Source organism: Mus caroli, chromosome 10, assembly GCF_900094665.2.
Source record: "Mus caroli chromosome 10, CAROLI_EIJ_v1.1, whole genome shotgun sequence".
In the NCBI taxonomy this organism is placed as follows: domain Eukaryota; kingdom Metazoa; phylum Chordata; class Mammalia; order Rodentia; family Muridae; genus Mus; species Mus caroli.
In genome coordinates, this window is record NC_034579.1 from 100,330,687 (window position 1) to 100,353,153 (window position 22,467).

General features: G+C 38.2%; 1 protein-coding gene across 5 annotated transcripts in view; it reads left to right on the forward strand.

Annotated features, from left to right (window-relative positions):
• Positions 1-22,467, forward strand: part of Lin7a (lin-7 homolog A, crumbs cell polarity complex component) — a 122,407-nt gene that overhangs the window by 39,208 nt on the left and 60,732 nt on the right. The window contains exon 3 of one of the 5 annotated variants that reach the window (XM_021174461.2): positions 12,033-12,151. The exons of 2 other annotated variants lie outside the window; for them this stretch is intronic. In XM_021174461.2, the coding sequence (XP_021030120.1) occupies positions 12,033-12,151 (119 nt within the window). Of the gene's footprint in view, positions 1-12,032; positions 12,152-13,164; positions 14,028-22,467 lie in introns of those variants that run through there. 2 more of the 5 variants (XM_021174462.2, XM_029482662.1) reach the window with 2 other exon arrangements.

Sequence of the window (22,467 nt, forward strand, 5' to 3'; positions counted from 1 at the left end):
CCCTGCACTCCTGCTACCCGGCGCTGATCCGGCCGGATGAGGCCTGTGGCCCTACTCAGGCCGGTTTCTGCTTCCCTAACTAATGCAGTCTCAGGCCCCGCGCAATTGGATTGGAGCAGAAGCTGTGCTCCACTCACCAGAAGTCTTAAGATCCTGTGGTGGGTGCTGTGGGTAGCTGGCGAGTGTCAGCCGACCCTGCGCCCCAGCTGCCCGGGTGCTTTTTCTGTCTTTCCCTTCTTGATTCTTGTAAAATTTGTTGATTACCATTTGCCTATCCAGAATAATTAATATATAACCAGATATTAAAAAATCCAGAATAACTAAAGTAGCACTGATAATACAGTTTACTGGCACCAATACACCCATTTCTGCCTGACAGGCATTCTGTGGAGACTTTGTCAGACAGCAGTGGCAAACATCAGAACACTGATTCTTTTCATACCTACCTGTATCTTATCTCCATGTCTTGCTGTTCTCACTGCCACCTGCTCAGACATGCTGCTTCTTTTTCTCACAGGGCTGCTGGAATACCAGTCTTCCTAACTAACATCCTGTATACACCCTTGGTCCATTAAAACGAATCCTGCTGCAGATAGCCTCCAGGGGAATGGTTATGGAGTGTGAACCAGATTGCCTTGTTCTTTGGCCAAATGATCTCTAATAATTTTATCTAGCAATGATACAACAACAACAACAAAAATAACAAAAGTCACTTATAAAATCTTTGAACCAAATCTGACTGCTTGCTTATTTCTCAGACACTGACCCTTATCCAGTAGGGTGCCAGATGTATTGCTCCTTGGTTTGTGAGAAACCATCACTGAATATTTATGAATTTTGCAAGACAGTGATACCATATCAGGAGCTTCAAGTAGGACAGGATGGGAAAATTTATACAACAGAACTCAATGAGTGCTGTAAGTCAAAGCTGTTTTGGATTTTGCCTGTTTGTTCTGGAGAGTCGGTTGTCAATCATCATCCATCACATAACTGTTGCTACCGCTCTCTGCCTCAACCACCAGTTTCTACTGAAGCTGGGTTTGCCTGGCTGTGCTGGTTAGATTTCATCAGCTTGACACATATCAAGACATACCTAGGATGAAGGGCTCTCAATTATGGAGTTGCCTCAATAAGATTAGCCTGTGCATGCGTCTTCATTACTGATAGATGTGGAAGGGCCCAGTTCACTGTGGGTGGTACCATCTCTAGTCAGGTCATCACAGGTAGTTTAAGAATCCAGGCAGAACAAACCTCTGGGAGCTAGCCAGTAAGTAGCATTCCTCTATGGTCTCTGCTTTAGTTCCTGCCTTCAGGTTCCTGGCTTGGCACTGCCTTAGTCAGGGTTTGTAATACTGCACAATATATCATGACCAAGAAGCAAGTTGGGAAGGAAAGGGTTTATTCAGCTTACACTTCCACATTGCCTGTCCATCACCAAAGGAAGTCAGGACAGGAACTCACAGGGGGCAGAAACTTGGAGGCAGGAGCTGATGCAGAGGCCATGGAGGAGGGCTACTTACTGGATTATTTCCCCTGCCTTGCTCACCTTGCTTTCTTATAGAACCCAGGGCTACCAGCCAAGGGATGGCACCACAATGGGCCCTCCCACCCTTAATCACTAATTGAGAAGATACCTTACTGCTGGATCTCATGGAGGCATTTCCTCAAGGGAGGCTCCTTTCTCCGTGGTAACTCCAACTTGTGTCAACTTGACAGACAAAACAAGCCAGTATGGCTTCTGTCAATAAAGAAGTGTAACCTGAAACTGTAATAAAGCCTTTGTTCCCCTATGTTAGCTTAGGTCACTAATCTATCAGAGCCACCAAAAGCAAGTAGGATGCTAACCTTTTAGTACGTATGCTTTGCTCCTGCCACTTCAGGACCTTTACTCATATTTTTTTGTTTGTTTGCTTGTTTGTTACATTTTTGGGGTTTGTTTGTTTGTATGTTTTTGGCATTCTCCTCCTTTGCCTGCTATCACTCTCTCCTCCTCACCCTAAACAACATTTTCCTAAAGAAACATTCCATGCCTACTGGGATCAAAGGGACTACTATGTAACATGCAACTGTTTTCTGTATGACTTCAATTCTGCATATTAGAACCATGCCACCAAGTTCAGGTTCTTCTTTTCTATGCAGCTTGCATTTCATGGTAAACCACAGATAAACAAACAGTAAAGCATACTCTTGTCTCATTATCAAGAATCATTAGGTCAGACAGCTAGAAGTACAACATCTGGGTAAAGACATCAAGAGCTAGAGCCTGTCCTGCTTCTGAATCCCTGGGACCCCAGAAGCCATATTTAATATGACATAACGGTTGTTTCCACTCTCCGCACATTAACGAATTTAGCTGTGTGAAAGAAGGAAAGAGCATAGGTCAAACTTCTGAAAGTGTACATATGCTGTATGTCCATCTTGAAGGCCTCTTTGGACATTGTACTTATAACAACTTGCTCAAAATTAAGATAGATGTTGGAGGCCGAGAGATCTTCTCATGGTCTGCATTCTGCAGTGGACAGTAGCAAGGATAAGAAACTTTGGAGTAAATACTTCATATTATCTGCCATAGTACTTAATATATTTCCTGCCCTGGTACAAAGTACCTTTACATGGCCAAGTTCCAACTTCAGATGAATTGTGGACCAAATTCTACATGCCAATCACGTTAGTCAAAAGTCATCATTGAAGACTGAAAGGATGACTCCATGATTATTTCAGATCACTGGAAGCTTGTTCCACTTGAGGTCCACCATTTCTTAAACTCACTATTTTTTGAAACTGCTATTTTCTTTACAACACTCCTTTATTTTTTAATGAAGTGTTATCAGTTTTTCCTATTACTATTTTCAGTACTCTCTAAGTAGAGTCTTGACCATTTCTCTACAATCCAGCATGATTTTGAACAAATGCATCCTGAGACAATCTTACACATGTCTGCTCCAGTTCAGGATGCTGTGTGTTGTCATATTTAAATGATAATTTGTGTGAAACTTGTTTTTTTTTCTTTCATCAATCTATTTTAAGTATGAGGTGAGAGGGATAAATAAATAAGTACATAGGCAACTAACTACTACTGTCTTTTGTGTTTAAGACTGCCTTTCCCATCTATTGGTTGGGTAGCTTGGGGCCAGATAGTTCATATATCTAAGCCTTATTTTGTTTTTGCAATGCCTGTATGATAGAAATAACAGTAATATCTCTGTATGCATGTGAGGGATTTTCTAAGCACTGTTGGCTCTCAATGAATGATAGCCATTAGCTCACACTGATTCAGAAAAATATCTCCACCCATCATAGCTCACAAGTCCGTAAATGGTCAAATATTTTATAGGAAAAAAGCATAAGGATATCTTCATATGTACTTTCTATCATCTCAAAATTATTCATTATACCTAAATTATTGCACAAATAAAATATGTCATGTAAATCATTGTTATATTCTACCCTATCATGGAATAATGACAAAAAGATCTGCACAGATTTGGAAGAGACTCATTCATCAATCCTAATTCTATTTTGGACCTATTTTTAGTTACAGATGTGGAGTAGAACCTCAAGATACAAACATCTGTCTGTGTATGCTTTGTCAAGCAACATTTCAAATGTTTCCCAGATTCTAGAACACTATTGCTTCATTCAAATTTCAATTCTTCCTTATCAGCTCTTTTCCTGGAGAACAAACTTTTTTATCTGGATATGAGTTTCCTCTTTTATACAATGAATATAACTGTAATTAAAATGGCAAGGACACACTGAAAATCCATGCCAATGAGTCTCAACATAACTTTACATTATGATTGCTGGAATACTTTCAGGATTCTGATGTTTATGATGTCCGGATCAAACACAAACTCAATGAAATCAGAAATACATGTGAGTAGGATCTAGGCATCTTTGATTTTTTTTTTCTTCAGTACTCTCAGGTAATTTCAGTGGACTGCCTAGGCTAATAACCATTCTATTCTGTCACTTGAAAGCTCCCCAGATGATCCTGTTGATCAATAACTCCCTCCTGAGAGAGGTACACTGGTAAATGCATAAGGGTTAATCTTTACTGTAAGAGGAAAAATTAAGAGCTCAGCGTCTGACCAAGAAAGCCTGCAGAACACAAAGCTGTTGTGAAAGTACTGATCATCAAAGAAGAAAAGCTGCTGAGAGTAAAGTCGTAGTGGAAAAGGGAATTAAAGGTTCCAGGTTCAACATCACTCAGTCCCAGATGCCACTAAATCCTCCATTTGTGAGTAAGTTACTTAAATCCTGCATAATAATGATGAGAACATTTGTAACACAAGAGATATTTACCCCATGTACAATCATGTGTGAAGATAAAGTAAGTTCAGAGTTAGTAAGACATTCACATCCAATGGCCTTAAATTGTAGTTTTAGTGTCTTCTCGCCATCTTTGTGCTGAGTGAGTTGCAATCAGTTAAATGTTAATCAGTAAAAGCCTTGACAGGTGATTAGGTAAGCAGTGACCTATGCCCAGTATGGATCCATGCTATTAATGAGAGAGTAGGCTAAGTATTTTTTAAGCATGAGTTCTGACTGGCGTGTGTCTGCTTGCCTTTCTCCCATGTTACTGTGCACAAATTGTTCCTTGTTGTCAGTACAATGCGCATGGATCCACCATCCTTTTGATCTGAAATAGATGTATTTACTGTATAAGCGACCCAATCTGTGAGTTTGTGTTATAGACACAGAGAACAGACTGACACAAACTGGTATCCAGGTGACAAGCTATAGCAAAAACCAGAAAGGCTCAGAAACAACCAGAAAGCAGAGAGGCTCAGAGAGATTGGCAGAGGTTAGCAACAGGCTGTCGCTGTGAATAGAGTAGAGTACTAAGGATGATTCTAATTAGAGATAAGAAGTAGAAAAGAATAGGAAAAGTTTATACTGTCTCAGAATTATTTACTGAAGCCACGGTAAGAATGTTGACAGAAATATAGTCAGTAAAGTACATGAGGTTTCTGACCAAAATGAGTAATAAGATACTGGAGATTCAAGGAAAGGGTCACTCTTGCTATATAGTAGCAAAGAAGTTGGTAGAATTATGCCCATGTCTTAAGTCTTTATGAAATAGAGAACATCCCTGTGATGGACAAAATAGCAAGCACTTGGGCAGCTACATGGCAACATTTAACTGTATTACACATTGTGAGACAGCAGATGAATTACTTAAAGATAGAAAATAGAATTAAAGGAAATTGAAAATCAGATAAAGATTTGAACCATTTGAATTTTGTATGGGTAAAAGAAAAAAATCTCATTTGGAAAAGAATACAAATGGAATAACCATGCAACTATTTGCTGAAATGATTAATATGCAGAGAAAGTGACCAAGACAATGAGAGAGAGTCAGGGAGATCATGAATCTGCAGACATCAGATTCTTATTTGTATACACCTATGTCCATGTTGGAAGATCCAAAATTAAATTAATTCTCCAGTTTTAAGACTTGCTGTAATTTTTGTTATCGCATTTCAGCCTTATTTGTACTTTGTCCTAGTTATAAAACTTGTTTCCAAATTATCTGTTTCGCCTATTTCTATTTATGTTTTTTGGAGTGCTAGAGTCTGTTTCATGTTGGTCTTATCACCTTATTTTGAGAGTAGATTAAATTTTGATTTCATAGTCTCCCAGATAAGGGAAATTGTTTCAGCTTGAGTTGTGAATTGCATGTCACTTACGTCTGATTTAGATGAAAGTTTGAACTTTAAACGTCAGGGTTGTTGCTGGAATAAATGTAGGCATTTGGAAATCCTGGAGATGGAAGGGATGCATTGTGTTTATCAGAAGAATCTAAGTGGGAGGGAGGCACAGGAGCATGCTGTGGTTTGAATAGCTCTGTCAAATCAATGGTGAAATTTAATTGCCATTGTAGCAATACCAAGCAGGACATTTTGAGAGGGATGAGTCACTGGAGCTATACCTTTGTGGATGGGTTAATTATCAGTGTATTCCATTATTGTAGATGCCGTTTGGTTCTCTTGAGAGTGGCTCTGTTCTAGGAGATAGCTCTGCTTTGTGTACTTCCCACGTGATAGCTTCTGTGGTATTGTGACTCAGTAAGAAATCCCTCACCAGGTTGCAAACCTTCAATCTTGACCTCCTCAGCCTCAAAACCCTCTATGAGAAATAAACTGTTCTTTCTAAATTAGCCAGTCTGTAGCATTCTCTAGAGCATCTGAAAATGGACTAAGATTTCGAAATGACAGATGAACAGTCAGAGGATGCCACTGGTTTTAAGAGGAGGGTAACTAGAACTGAAGTTATAAAGGTGGGTGGGTATACACATATGGTTCCCAGGGGTTCTCTTTTTCATGGTGGGGTGGCAGTGGTCAGAGTCAGTAACTAAGATGAACTTTCAGAAAGAAAAGCCATTTGGGGATCTTGTTTCCCTGTGGCTGCTTAGCAGGCTTCCATCCCTATCTAGTGTCCATCCTAAACTAAGGCACCCATAGAATGGAGCTGTTATGTTAGCAACCAGTTTGGGTTTCATAAAATAAATGCAGGGAAATTCTGAACAAGAACCACAAGATTGTTCTAATAAGTAAGCCGCAAGCTTCACTGTAGTACTTGTAACTATTGAGCTGTCTCAAAAGTTTGTCTACTTTCCAGGATCCTGGTTTGGGGGTTTTTTGGTGTGTGTGTGTGTGTGTGTGTGTTGTACAGAAGCAGAGTTCTGTGTACAGGTCCAGGTCTCACGTCCAGTTCTCAGTCACTTCCCTTTTGTTTCCAGCACTGGCCAGGATTGTGTTGGAGGGCCCATTGTTTTCCTCCTGTTGGCTTTCAGGATCCATTTATCTTTCATCACCTTCTGGGTTTCCCTGGATTCATGTTAATGGACTTAAATGGACCAAAATCAGCAAGAAGGCTCAGGACCCACGTGCCATTTCTGCCTAAACCCTCTTGGCCTGCCCAAATAGACATAGAAGGCAGGCTGATGACAATCCCCACCCCCTATGAAGCAAAGGAAGGCATGTTAATCCTCTGAGAGCTTCCACTCTCTAAAGTTGCTCCTCTGAGACCTTCCTCCCTTAGCTAATGGAGCAGACTCAAATGTTATGTGATTCTGTCCAAAATTAGTAAAAAAAAAAATTTCCTTGGAAATATTCTATCTTTATCCAGCTACCCCATATAAGGAATGTGAATGACGTAATGGTGCAATATAATTAAGTTGCTTTAACTTTCAGTAAGTCATACTGAAACAGTATCTGGTTTTTGTTCTGTTTTTCTTGGACAGTGTTTTTCTCATCCCTTCATGGTCATAGAAATCACCTGGAAACAAAAGCCCCAGAAGAGTGGATATTACTCAGAGATTTGGAGTTCATCAGTCAGGGTTCAAATGTCATATTTTTTAAAAAGGAAATATTAAAAAGCAATGGTACTCAACCATAATCAGTAATTCTTAGATGCCTTGAAGAATCCGATTTAGCATCCTTTAGATTCACTATCTCAACAAATAATAGAATGCAAGGCTTCACATTCATTACTTATGAATCAGTACCTCTATTTACACTCTCACTTTGAGCAGTTCTTTTAAACAAGATATTCAGGCCTTATTTTCATGCCTTCTCAACCAGCATCTCTCAAACGGGGATGAGGGCTGAGAGCCTGTCTATCGGTCAGCAATCTTTAGTGAGCTGAAAAACAATTATATTTGGAGCCATTAATCTGCAACAGATTTTTAAAGGCCTTAGATGCAGAATATAATCCCACAGGAACTTTAAGCCATTCATGCCCTCTAGAGCACTGGTATCAACCCTGGATGTCTTTCAGCCTCATATCCAGCTACATGTGCCAGTCACATTGGAATCCCATGCATGTGCCTGATTCTGCATCTGTGTTTTTAAAGCTCCCTGAGTGATTATAATATTCAGCTGTGATGGTTAATCTTCACTACCAACCTGACAAGATATAGAGTCATCATAGGAATGTGTGTGAGTGTGTGTGAGGGTACTATTTCTAGATGGTTGCAAAGGAAGAAAGGAAATGCCTTCTGCATGTGATTGGAACCATCAGTGGAGGCTTCCTGGAGTGAATAAAAAGAAGAAGGCAAGCTAAATACCCACAGTCCCCTCTCTACTTCCTGACTGCCAGTGAGTGTGGCCAGCCATCTTGTACTCCTCCATGCCAGCACACACATATACCATGAACAATGAGAACACATACATAAGAAATGCATAAAAGTCCCATGGATAGAGGAAGAAGATGGGTGTGCAAACTGAGACAACATGAGAGCAAGAGCTAGTGTAACTGATGAGGGAACAAAGAGCCATGGGAACATGATGTCAGTGAAGACATTGCTGAAGATAGCTTATTTGGTACAGGGACTAGAGCATCCTGCATCATATTCCTTCTCTCTGCCTCAACCCCTTGTACATTCTCTCTTGATTCTTTTACCCTATTGAGCCCCTTTCTGTCTTTTTTAAAATTTATTTACATTTCAAATGTTATCACCCTTCTCAGTTTCCCCTCCACAACCCCTCTATTCCATTCAACACCCCCCCTGCTTCTATGAGGGTGCTCTCCCACCCACCCACCCACCCACTTCTACCTCACTGGCTTTTCCTATGTTGGGGTATCGAGTTTTCACTGGACCAATGGTCTCCCCTCCCATTGATGCCCAACAAGGCCATCCTCTACTACATATGCAGCTGGAGCCATGAATCCCTCCATGTGTACTCTTCAGTTGGTGGTTTAGCTCCTGGGAGCTCTTGGGGGTCTGGTTGGTTGATGATGTTGTTCTTCCTATGGCTTTGCAAACCCCTTCAGCTCCTACAGTCCTTCCCCTAACTCCTCCATTGGGGTCTCTGTGCTCAGTCTGATGGTTGGCTGCAAGCATCACCATCTGTATTGGTCAAACTCTGGCAGATCCTTGCAGGAGACTGTAAATGACCCACACTTCCTTAATCAAGCCTTCCATCTTCACTGACTATGTCTCTATGAAACATTCTTCATTTGCCCTTTTCCTGGTCTCATCACCTACCTAGGAGCTTGCTTAGAGTCCATCCTCTCTGGCCTCCCACAGGATGAAATATGTCTTTATTATACATACCTAGACCTCCTGTAGCTCATTGCTTTAAGCATATGCATCTTTGTGGCATATCTGTGACCCAAGTCAGTGCATCCCATAAAAGCAAGAGAAGGGATTATCTCCTCTGCCAACATGTCTCTATTCAAAAAACAAAGGTAGCTTTACTAAAAGAATGCATAGGTTCCACACCAATGGAAATCTGCTATAATGGTATGGCACTTTGTGGCTTGCTTTAGAAAGGGGAAAAGAGAAACAAACAAACAACTTCAAAACAACAAAAACAAACAGGTTTCCAAACTACAGCAGGAGCAGGAGGTAAAGTTCAGTAATGCAGGAAGCAAGTTCAATTGCTAAAGCCTTCAATAAACTCCCAAATGACCTGAATTTTATCTACTAGATAGTGGGATGTCCGTGAAGTTTTATGTACAAGGGTGTAAGAACAAGATCTCTCATTCTGGATAATTACTCTAGAAGCAATACGGTGGCTGGTCTGAAAAAGGAAAAGACTCATTTTAAAAAGTAGATTAATTAGGGAGGTTGTGTTCTAGTAGCACAGGTGAGAGACAATGAAGGCATCCCTGAAATAATGAAGTAAAGAATTCCATTCAGAGGGCACTGTTCAGATGGAATCTATAGAGCTTGCTGAGTAACGGCAGGAGGGAGTGGGCGTGAGACATGATGCCACAGTCAAGCTTGGGAGTCAGGCTGCTCGGGGTCCTATTAATGGAAATACAGAATGCAGGAAGAGGAGCTAATTTTCAAGAAAAAAAATAATGAGCTCGGTTTTAAACATACTGAGTTCTCTGTACCCATGGGGTATCTGGGTAGAGTATTTTATGTGCTGGAAAGGCATAACATCTCAGCTGGTGCATCAGTAATTGTAGGATGTGCCTGGTATTGTCGAATTGACTGTGTCGTCTTCCAGTTTATGTACTAGAAGTCAGACTTCAGAAACTGACAGGGTAGCATTGATTTCATGATTTGTTTTACTTTGGGCTACAATTGGCAATAAAAATAACTGCCCCAGGGAGGAGATTCTAAAGTCCCTCCCTGGTAATTTGCTTCAGTTAGATACACATGCCCATGCTAAGCTTGCCCAAATTCAGAAGTGTAACAATTTTTTCCCCATAGGCAACTGTGCTGTTATATCTTTTCTCATTAGATTGGGAATTCCATGATTTCAGGAAAAAATATTATTTCTGATAAGCTTTGTACTACATATAACAGAACCTGAAATTGATAGATGCATGGATGAATGGATGAATTTATAATCTTACTGCAGTGACATGTAATATTTCCAATGGCTGGTTGCCTAGGAATTGAAAGCTTAATATCCTACTGTTTAATGCCTAAGTGGCTTTTTTGGTTGGGGTGCTGACTACAGCAAATGTGTGGGAAGGATTCACTATAAATATTTTTAAATAGGCTTTCATTACGTGATTTTCTTTTGGCAATGTGAAATAATCCAAAGATTTCAGCTTTCTTTGCTGGCTATAAAAGATAACATAATTCCTGCTACATTAACCTCTGGCTTTAATATTTTTAAAAAACTCTCTCAATATTATTTGGTTTGGAAAGGTAGCATTGTAGAGTATACAAAGACATTAGAATGGATCCCCAGGTGGTGCAGTCTCTGGATGGTCTTTCCTTCAGTCTTTGCTCCAAACTTTGTCTCTGTAACTCTTTCCATGTGTATTTTGTTCCCCCCTTCTAAGAAGGAACGAAGTATCCACACAGTGGTCTTCCTCCTTCTTTAGTTTCATGTGTTTTACAAATTGTATCTTGGGTATTCTGAGATCCTGGGCTAATATCCACTTATCAGCGAGTGCATATCATGTGTGTTCTTTTGTGATGGGGTTACCTCACTCAGGATGATATCCTCCAGATCCATCCATTTGTCTAAGAATTTCATAAATTCATTCGAGGATGGCCTAGTCAGTCATTAATGGGAGGACAGGCCCTTGGTCTTGTGAAGGTTCTATGCCCCAGTATAGGGGAATTCCAGGGCCAGAGAGCAGGAGTGGATGAGTTGGGGAGCAAGGGGAGGGGATAGGGGAATTTTGGAGAGGAAACTAGGAAAGGGGATAACATTTGAAATGTAAATAAAGAAAATATTTAATAAAAAAATAAATAAAATAGCAAAATTTTATGTTATTACAAAAAAAAAAGATGTTGGAGAATACGTTATTTCCACTGTGCAGAGGCAGAAGATGAGAAGCAGGATATGGAACAAGGTCCTCCCACACACACACACACACCCCACAGTGACACACTTCCTTTGACAAGGCCACACCTTCTAATAGTACCACTCCCTAGGCCAAGCATGTTCAAACCACCACACTACTTATTGGACCTGGAACAAGTGGTGAGATGGAAAGAGTTAGTCAAATCATTTTCTCCATAAAATACTTACTCTTCATATCATAGCAGACTATGGGAGCAGAGGCAAACAAACTAGTAAAATTTCTTCCTCGTGGAGTTTATAGACAAATGAAGGAACTTCATAACAACCAAATCCTAGTAGCAATCATTGTAACATTGTGTCTACGATAAATGTTAAAATATATAAATATGTTTTATTTATAAAATATAAATATACGATACATTGCATCTATGATAAATATAAAAAGAAAAAGAAAAGACAAACTCAAAAAAAAAAAAAAACCCAGTCCTGGCAGTTGTGGTGGGCACACTTCAGTATTTTAAGAGACTGAAGTAGAAAGATCTTGAGTCTGGAATACTTAGTGCACTTAGGGCTAAGAAACACCATCAAAGATAGAAGTAGAAAAGTAAAAGCTTACTTTTGATGAGTTAAATGGCCTTTGACCAGAAGATGAAATCCACAAGCTCCAAGTTATAAATTCCGATTTTACAATGAATCCCACATGATCAAGTGAAATGACTTCACCACTCACTGGAAGCTATGGCATTCTGCCGACGCGATAGTCTATTCTCTGTCTTCATGTTCATGTTTTTTCCCCCTACTCAGATGTTGCAAGAGCAATCGAACTCCTGGAAAAGCTACAAGAATCTGGGGAAGTACCAGTGCACAAGCTCCAGTCTCTCAAAAAGGTGCTTCAGAGTGAGTTTTGTACAGCAATCCGAGAGGTAGGACGCTGAGAATGTAACAACTGCCTTTGGCCATATGTCTTACGAGTAGAAAACACATTTTGCCAAATAAACAGTTGAAATTGTTAAGCTTGGAACCACATCTTTGCTTTCTGCTTTTAGTTCCTTGGACAGATGATAAAATATAATTTAGTCAGCTAAACTCTTAAATTAGACCCAGGCAGAAATTATACATTTATATAAAACCGAACATTAATTTTATGATACCAGCGAAGGACCTGCTTCAGCAAGTGACTGTAGTGTGCATTCTAATATACTGGGCAGTCACACGAAGCCACGTGCAAATTCAAATAGAAATTATCATAATTAATGAGGTGGTTTCTTAGGGGTACACTTGAGTACATTTTTCATAGTTAAGTCTTAGAGAGTAATTTCCTACCAATTGAAGTTATGCTTACTCAAATATTAATGCCTAGTGTGATAATGGAAATATTTCCAAATAGACTGCCATGCCTTTGTAGCAAATCTGAAAAATGCTTCTTGGCTAATCATTGTTTATGCTAAGTGAGGTAAAACACATTGTGTTCATATGACAATTTAAATTTCATAAATTGGATCTTGGTGGAATTAACTTACTCAACTGATTAATTTAATTGGTCACAAAAAAAAATCTCCTTGAGAAACATAAGCTATCTCATTTATTTATTAACCTATTATCCCTCATCCATCACTCACTAGAAACCCATTAATCAGAAACCGTAGCCTATAAATCCAGCTTAGAAGTCACAGCTGATGGATCTTCTGCTGGTCTCCTCCTAAAGGCCACATAAAGCCACTCAAGACCAGAAAGAGTTTGTTTTAGCACAGAGCACATGTCTCTGAAGGACATATGCACCAGGCTTCTATCATCCTTTGGAACTCTGAGTGGAGGCTGGGTAGAGGTTTGGTTTATACTATGTTTGTGTTCAGTTTTTTTCCCAAGAAACTGATCATTATTTGCTCTTTGTTGGTACTGAGCATATCTAAATAAATAACTATAATGACATTACTGAGTTTTCAACCTGTAAGTTAATCAAAGGCTGAAAGGAAATTTCTCAAGATGTACTAGTTCTATGGCAAGTCACCTTAATACCAAATGTACACAGTGCCCAGAAACTGGTGGACTCCTCTCAGAAAACCTCCTGTAAACTCTGTACAAGTTACACCTGACTTCCCCAGACTCTATTTCTCAGTCTTTGAATTTGTAATCCCTTGAGGTTTTGTAGCGAAAGACTTTTCCTTTTTCAGAGATTCTATCATCTCTTCTGTGTCACAACATTCTGGTTTCTGTGACTGAAGGACAGGGAACATAAAATATCTCTCCTCACTAACTGTATGGCTCATGATCAATTCAAAGGCTCCATATCCACAAAACTTGCACTTTTGTGAAAGAAAATGGTGTCAAAGAACTGGACAATAGCAAATGAGAGACCAATGATACCATAAACAGGAGAAAATCAGGATCAGAGATGATGGAGTTCGATTTGATCAATTTAAGGTCAGAAAAATAGAATAATTGAAATATTGAAAAAAGTCACATGCATCCCAAGGAGGAGAGTGTCTCGGGCACAGCAAATCACAAATGCAAAACCTCAAAGACAATAGTGGTCTCAATGCATGACTAGACGAGTCCAAAAGGCAGCATAACTTCATGCAATGAGCAAAGTACATTCCCTAGAAGCAGCCTGAGAACAGGTTACATAAAGCTTCATAGGTCACATAAAAACACTGGACTCTATTTCCTGCAAGGTGTTCTGGGAGAGCTTTGACCTGATTTGACTTGTTCTGGGAAAGTCAATGAACGTTAATGAAAAAACACAAATACTGCTACAAAAGTAAAAACAAGAGACCAGAAACAAAGGACTAAGGACATCAAGTAAGTGATGGGATGGTGGCAGACAGGCAATAGCAGAAAGCTATCAAATTTTTCCTATATTTCTGAGATGAAAATGAACTGAGATTAATGGGGAATTAAATATCTAACATCTAAGAGACAGAATTATCAGCGGGTTCTTAGTTTGTGGTTTGAAAACTGGATAGACATGCAAAAAAATGTTACAATGAAGCACATTATTTAATATAATCAGTACATGCTAACAGGTAAGAATCGAAAAAAATTCACTAAATAAAAGAGAGTATAAACAAAATAACTACCTAACACTGTACAAACTTGAACTGGTACAAGTAACTTTAGGTTCACACTAATGTTGATAGTCATAAGTTTGTTCTTAGAGTCAATACTTATGGAATCATTTTGCCTGGAATTTGTACTAGTGGTGTAGAACTGGCTATGAAGGTACAGTCTACAGTTATCTTCATTATTATTTCTGCCTTGCATTTATATTTGCTGTGGGAAGCAAGAGAAACATTGTAACACAACAATTTTAAATGGAATTTTATTGAAAACATCTTCAAATGATGATACATAAAAGAATATGAGTATATGTTGCAAGATAGGTGAATCAAAAGCCAATAAAGAAAGTGACTCAAGGAAGTCTGGCAACAGATACCTAAATGTTACATAAGCTTGGGCCAAGAAAATTTCATTCCTGGTCTCTATATGGCAGGCATGAAATCTCTGAAAATTGATGTTCACTTAAGTAATCTTTAGGATTTTTTTTATTGTTAAATTACCTGGGGTTTTTGTTTGTTTGTTTGTCTTTTACAAAAATATCTGCTACCTAAAATTTAAACTACATTATTGGTTATAAGTAAGAGAGCAAAACTAGATACAAGTCATACAATTGCCAATAACATCTGTTAAAAACAAGAAGGTAGGGTTAGCCCTTGTCAAGACTGCCTAATATAAATGTAACAATTGTTGTTAACACAGCAAAACAAGATACAGATCACACAACTGCCAAAAACACGCTCATAATAAGAAGGCAAGGTTAGATTTTATAAAGAATGCCTTATATAAATGCAACAATGATTATCCTCGTATTATGAGGTAATTTTCTACTTTGCTATACCAGTAGGGTGAACCTACTGAGTCAACTCTTGGCATATGCACAATGCTTTTTAAGAGAAGAGTTGAATGAGATTTTATGTTTTTTGCTAAAAAAAAAAAGCAGAAAGATTGTAAGAGCCAAGGAGAGTAGACAACATTAAGGAAACAACATTTTTGATACTCATAGTTGATGCACATAGTAACTCATAGAAACCCTGAAGGCACTCAGGAGACTGATACAAGTCAAGCCAGGCAGAATCCCAGTAGGGAGAAGAGGAGGCGAACACAAGGGCTCAAGGGCTACCCCTAGTCAAGAAGCTATTCACAAGTGGTAGCTGCTGGGAGTTGAAAAGGATCAGTTTTCTTCAATGGAGTAATACTGGGTGTACTAATCACCCTTGGGGTGGCCCAATGCCCAGGAGTAGATGGCTTACATAAATTGAACTCCATGAATATTCAGGGATTTTTATTTTGTTTTTTTATTTTGTTTTAAGAGAAAGCACATGAAATTGGGTGAAGGTAATCTTGGAGGAACTGGGGGACAGGAAGGAAGAAGATAAAATATGCTGTATTAAATTCTCAAATAAAAATAATAAAAGCTAAACCATTACCAGAGAGAGAGAGAGAGAGAGAGAGAGAGAGAGAGAGAGAGAGAGAGAGAGATTTCATTTGATTTCAGAAGCTGAATGTAAATTATTTTCATAACCAATGCAATCAAAAAATTTATTAGTAATTTGGTTACTCTGACCATCTTCTAGATTGTAAAGCACTTGAGCTTCCAACTCTCCAGGATCCTGTGCTCCAGACTTAAGTGAGATAAACTGCCAAGAATGGTTCCTGGAGAGGATGACCTCCAGCCTTTATTATTGTAGTATGCATGCTTGAACCAAAAGTATAGAACAAAATTATATAGTCACCCAAATTACTTTCCTTGGCCAATGGGGGTTGGGAGACGGGGACATCCTCATGGGATTGGGGGGAGGCTGGAGGAGGTATGGGATGTGAAACAGTCAGAGGGTAGATCCAGAGGGAAATAAAATATGGGGCATAAAAAATGAATACATACATACATACATACATACATATATACATACACATATAAATATATACATAAAGATTTTAAATTTTTTCTAATGTAGTAAAATGAGAAAATATACCACCTACACATGCATATTATGTTGTCATAGTCTGTAAGGTTGGACCAAAATATACTAATTCTCTTCTATTACTTACCACACTCTAGAATTGGATTTTTCCATCATCATTAAAGGTACACATGGTTATCCCAACTGATTATCCAGTGGTTTGTGAATGGAAACCTTACTGTGCTCTGAATTCCTCTGGAAGCCATTGAGTTAGTGCACGGCTTTCTTTTGCTTCCCTAGGCAGTTTATAGTATGACGTTATCAGACTGCTAGGACTTCAGAGTGAGAAATAGATGGCCTAGTCAACCTTAATGAACATATACACAAAGCAAGAAATCAATGCTTCTTACTCCCAGTCCTCAAGACTTTAGGAATACTGTTCCATAACATAACCAAGGGTGTCCTGACTGAACAAATCTCACAACCAAACACAATTTATTTTGACAAAAGGCTGAAATCAGTATCTCTAATTGATGCGTTACATATACTCCCTGTCTCCCTCCCCCATCTTTAAAATTAAAAATGACCTGATGGTTGCTTAATTATATTTTTCCTAACATCCACAAGGCCTTATTTGGACCCAGTATCAAAAACAATATACTAAACTAAAGTAAATGTAAAGTAAAATAAATGAATGAATAAATGCATGTGAAAATTAGCAGTCAATACAAGTCCCGATATGTACCTTATAACTCTTTGAGGAATGTGAGTCATAATGTTTCTCTATTTCTTCCTTTTGTTCATGGGGATAGAATTCATTAGTCCTCCATTGCCGAACTATTCCCCATGTAAATCTTATACTATTTCTCTATATAAAGTTTCCATACCACAGACTTAAAGATATAAACAAATATAAAGGTATAAAAGAAAAGAATACGATGTCATCAGACTAATGTTTAGTAAGACATGTTTTTCCCCAGGGAACGTGTTTCCCAACATGTGTTGGGGTGAGCACATGTAACAAAAGTCATAGGATGCATAAGCTGATGGTGTTCTATACTGCTCAGTCTATCATGTGAACCAAAATGTAGGTAATGGTTTCATGAGAGATTATTCTGAAGCTATGATTATTTAGAAGATAGAGCATAGAAGCTGAATTTCCCAGAGAAAAATGTTCTAGGATCAGAGGTAAGAAGAGATTAGACAAAGACAACAGAGGAAAAAGAACTGGAAAGAAGAGACAGAAGAGAATCAGGAAGAATAGGAGTGAGGGCTGGGTGTCGGTGGAGAGAATGAAAGGACACAGGCAAGTAAGCAGTATTGTGGACTGATACCGTAAATAGACAAATGTGCAAAATTATAGACAATTCTTGCAGACAAACCTAGGTCCACTCCCTTGCTAGTTACTTAATTATATCATCTTTGTATTTCTTAAATTCTGCAATCTTGATTGTGTCTTCTATTTGAAAAATAACATAAGACAAGAAGTCCATGGGAAGACTAAATAAAATGAAATAAAATATTAAATATCTTCACAAACAGAATGCCAAGCTAAGAGTAAATGCTCAGTAAATGGAAAAAAATGTAGGAAAGATTTCCTGAGTCTTGTGATAATTAAAATGTTTGAAATGTTTTAGTAGAAACATTAGTTGGGACAAAAAAAAAGTATCCTTGCAGTTTCTTTTTTAAATCATGGGGGAAAATGATGAAGTCTTTAATAAGAGGCATACTATATTATATATTTTATAAATCATACATATTATATTTTATATAATAAAAGACATGTTAAGAGAGATGTTGATGCATGGTATTGCTTTTTTAATATCTCACCCAACATAGTAAGAGACAAGGATACCCGGCCATATGATGACCAGGCAAGGATAGTGATGATGTCATAGGAGAGAAATCATGTGCAACATGATACTTGTTAGCCAATTTGATTGGATAAGGGTAATGACATATTACCATTCCACAGCACCACATTAAAAAACAAACAAACAAACAAACAAAAAAAACTAAGAACATAGATAACCCAAGCATATGTGAGACTATCCATTGGTGGCTTTGCTAGAAATGTGTCTCCTGATAGCAATAACAAAGGTTATAGCATATATTTCACAGAGAGATTTTCCTTTTTCTTTGGATGGTGTGATTTGATGTCTGATACATATATTGATTGCATATCAGCTAAATCACTTTCGTAAGCATCACCTACTGTTGTGATGATCCCAAAGCTTCTATCTAGCTGTTTTGAAATGTAAAATACCTTGTGGTTAACAGTGACCTCCCTTCTGTGTACAGCAGAACACCAGAACTTATTTCTGCTGATTGTGATAACCCTCTCCCACCACTCCCCTTTCGTCTTCCAGATGTCGTTTTTCTTCCGTTCCCTCTAATGAGCTTCTTTTAGAGTTCACATCTGAGTGAGATTATGCAGTGTTTGTTGTATCACTTGGCTTTTTTTTTTTTTACTTTCTCTAACAAAATACCTGAAAGAAGCAACTTAAGAGAAGAAAGAAATTTGGGCTCATAGTTTAACAAGGCATGGGGTCCAAACAAGGTGGCTAAGAAGGGAGCTGATTACTTTGCATTCTACCAGGACACAGATGAGTGCTGGAGCAACCCCAGTTGTCTTGTTCTGTTGTGCATGTGCACGTGTGTGAATGTGCATGCATGCATGCGTTTGCCTGTGTGTGTGTGTTTAAATTTTTATTCAATCTGGCATCTAAATTAACACTATAGTACCTCCCATTTTCAGCATGGTCACCGTTTTCTTAGTTAAATGTGGATGGATGGAACCTCCCTCACATATTCCCTGAGGAGTGTCTGCTAATTAATTTCAAATCCAATTGAAGTGACCACTTTAATTAACCATTGCATTTGATCTTCTGTACATAGCTTCTTTCCCACAATGCCCTGAAAGTTCATCCATTTCTGCCTCAAATAATAGGATTTTGTCCCTTTTTAAATGGTTGGATACTCTTCCTTTGTGTATTGGTACCACATCTTCTCTATGTATTCATCCTTTGTTAGAGATTTAGGTTTGTTTTAATACTTTAAAAACAGCTACATTTATTTATTTGTTTGCAAGGAGAGCCATACCATGGCACTAGTGTGGAGACCAGAAGACAAATAGCAGGAGTTGGTTCCCTCCTTCCAACATGTAGGTTCCAGGAATTGAATTCAGGCTTGGTGGCGAGCATCTTTACCCACTGAACTTTCTTATGAGCTTTGTTTTAACTCTTAGTTCTTGTGAAGAGTCCTTCAATAAACATAGAAGCCCAGATCTCTCTTTCACTCTCCAATTTAATTTCCTTTGGGTATATTCCCAGACTGGGAATGCTGATTCATACATTGGTTCTATTTTTAATTTTCTGAGGAACTTCTTGTGACATTTTTCAAAGTAGTTTTAGAAATGAGCATTTATGTATCAAGAGTGTTCAGTGTCCCCTTCTCTCTTCATTCTGAACAATTTCTGGTTATCTTTTTCTCTGCTTGACAATAGTCAGTCAACTAGAATGAGGTGGTATCTAGTCATGGTTTTATTTGTATTTCCCCAGTGATAATGGACTTTTGTATGCCTTAAGAAATGCATAGTAAAATATTTCATCCATTGTTTCTACATTAAATACCCCCCCCCAAATTTAATCTTAAGTCCCTTCAAGACTCTAGACATTAACTCCTCATTAGAGGAAGGGTTTGCTAATGCATTGTGCCCTACAGAGGCTTCTATAACAGGAAATCCTAAACTGAAGATTATTTATAAACACAGTAAAGAGGTAACATATAGAAGTATATGTATATATAGGACACTTTTGTTTTTTTTTTTGTTTTTTTGTTTTTTTTCTGAGACAGGGTTTCTCTGTGTAGCTCTGGCTGTCCTGGAACTCACTCTGTAGACTAGGCTGGCCTCAAACTTACAAATCAGCCTGCCTCTACCTCCCAAGTGCTGGGATTAAAGGCATGTGCCACCTCACCTAGATATATGACACTTTTTATTTAAGTTTTGTTATGTTAAGTTCCTTCCTTTATCCTGCCAAAACTACAGTTATTTATGGCAAAATGTGCAGGGTTGGTTATGATTTTGTTTTGCTTTGCTTTTACTGTTTTAATAAGTTTTTCTTAATGCTTTTCCTTTGTGTAGGGTAGAGTCACAGAGGCTCTTCATGCACAACTATCATCCTTGTGGGAACATATCCAGGGACTACCACATTCAACAGTGTTAAAGAAAATGTATCTGCTTTAAGGCTATGCATATCTCTTTCTCTTCACATTAAACTAAACTGGAAAATGTCAAAGAAGAGGAAGTTGATGGCCTTCACATTTTCTTTGATTTTATTTGCATTGCCAAACAGTGTGGACACAAAAGCCAGACTGTTCTGTGCTAAGTTTCCTACCAATAAGCATACACAATCAGGAAAGTTAATTTCTAAATTTCTAGAAACTGCATGATTTTTTTCATTTATATTTTCACTATAGAAAAACCACAAACTTTAAAAGGAAGCATACTACTAAACTTATATTTGCCCCATCATGAAAGTCTTGACACTTTTCAATGAAATTTAAAAAAAAGAAAAGAAAAAACCCTAAGTGATCAGAGAGAACTTCATCAACTTAAGTGAGCTACAAATGCTCAACCTGGTGGGTAGATCAGAAACAAAGAAAACTCAAGTAGGGCCTCTGTTCTCTTGGTATAACCTCCTTCTGAACTCTGACATTTTGCTAATATTTTGAAGCCAATTGTGGTAAAAATAACAGCTGTGTCATTCCCATTTTGTGTGCAACTGGGTGAAAACTGTCATTGTTTCTGGGTTTTATGTAGCATGTGAAGGCTAATGAGCCATGGTGCATATGAGTGATGCTTCCTGGATATCTTTAAAGGCCAAGTGCTTCCAACAGTGAACTGTTTTTTGTTTTTGGTTTTGTTTTTTTTTTTTTTTTTTTTTTTGTAATGAGGCAAAAGTCCTAATGGAAGAAAAGTCTTGACAGAGCCTCTACATGTGGAGTACATGTGCAATCTCTCCATCCAAAATCTAGTCCACGCAGTGTGGTAAAGCCAGAGGCACTTAGTGTTTTTGCCATCAGTATGCATTAGTGTCAAAAGCCTTGCTTTTCCCTAAACAGATGCCTTTCCTAGGCCCTTGAAAGTGTCCTAGTAATTTCATAGCTGTATCTTTGGAAGTATATTCTCTAAAGGTTTTATTTAGAATTTGAATTAAGTTCATTGTTTTAGCTACCAGAGGAAAACTGTTCATGTATATAGCTGAACTAGAGTCAGAAGTTTCAGTGTGTGTATGTGTGTGTGTCTGTGTGTGTGTGTCTTGTGTGTGTGTCTGTGTGTCTGTGTGTGTGTCCTTGTCTGTGGTTATGTGTACAGGAGAAAAGAATCCTAGAACAATTTGACAAGAGAATTTTATCTCAGTGACAAGACTTTGTTGTAAATGTGAGGCTTAAAGTTGTGGTCTAGCAATTCCATATTCTTGCAATTATAGTTTTTCTGTTGGTAGGAGACTTTGAATGCCTGCTGTTTTAGAGCAAAAAGGTAGAGCTGAAAAGATGAGAGCCTTCCCTGCTACAAAAGAGAGGTCAAAAATGTTAAAAGTAAGATACCTACTGCCAGGGATGCCCAAGAAGCTCTACAAACACCAGGGAAGAGAACAGGGCTCTTGTAAAGGTCACTTCTGCTTAGAACATTCTAATTTGAAAGAAGGGTTTAAAATGCCTTTCCTTGCTAACAAAAGTTGTTGATGACAACTTTTCAGGATGATTTTATTTCCCTTGAATACAAAGGACTGTGGAAAGCTTGAATTCAACTGAAGCATCTTAGAGAAATCTCAAGTGTTCCAATGAGAGCCATTCTGCCGTGCTGGGTATTTGATCCTCTTTTTTATTAAAAGTCATATAACTGCAACTTGGAGTGCTCTTTGCTGTTCAAATGGGCACAAAGGTGATTGAATACTAAGAATAACATAAAAAAATCCTCCAAATTTTAATGTCTGACTAAGCCAATGAAGGGTACTACTCATTGAAATTTATTACAAACAAAAATAAATCATTTTAATTAAGCCATTTGGCTTCATTGATCTCCAGAAAGTAGCCTTCTACTTTTATCAAAAAATTAATCCTTTGAAGTATATTACATAAACCAAGGATAAATCAAGGGGTGGGAATGAAGAGCAGTTAAATATATTTTAGTCCATGTTTTTGTTGTTACAAAAAAGAAGGAAGGGAAGGGAAGGGAAGAAGGGGAGGGAAGGGAAGGGAAGGGAAGGGAAGGGAAG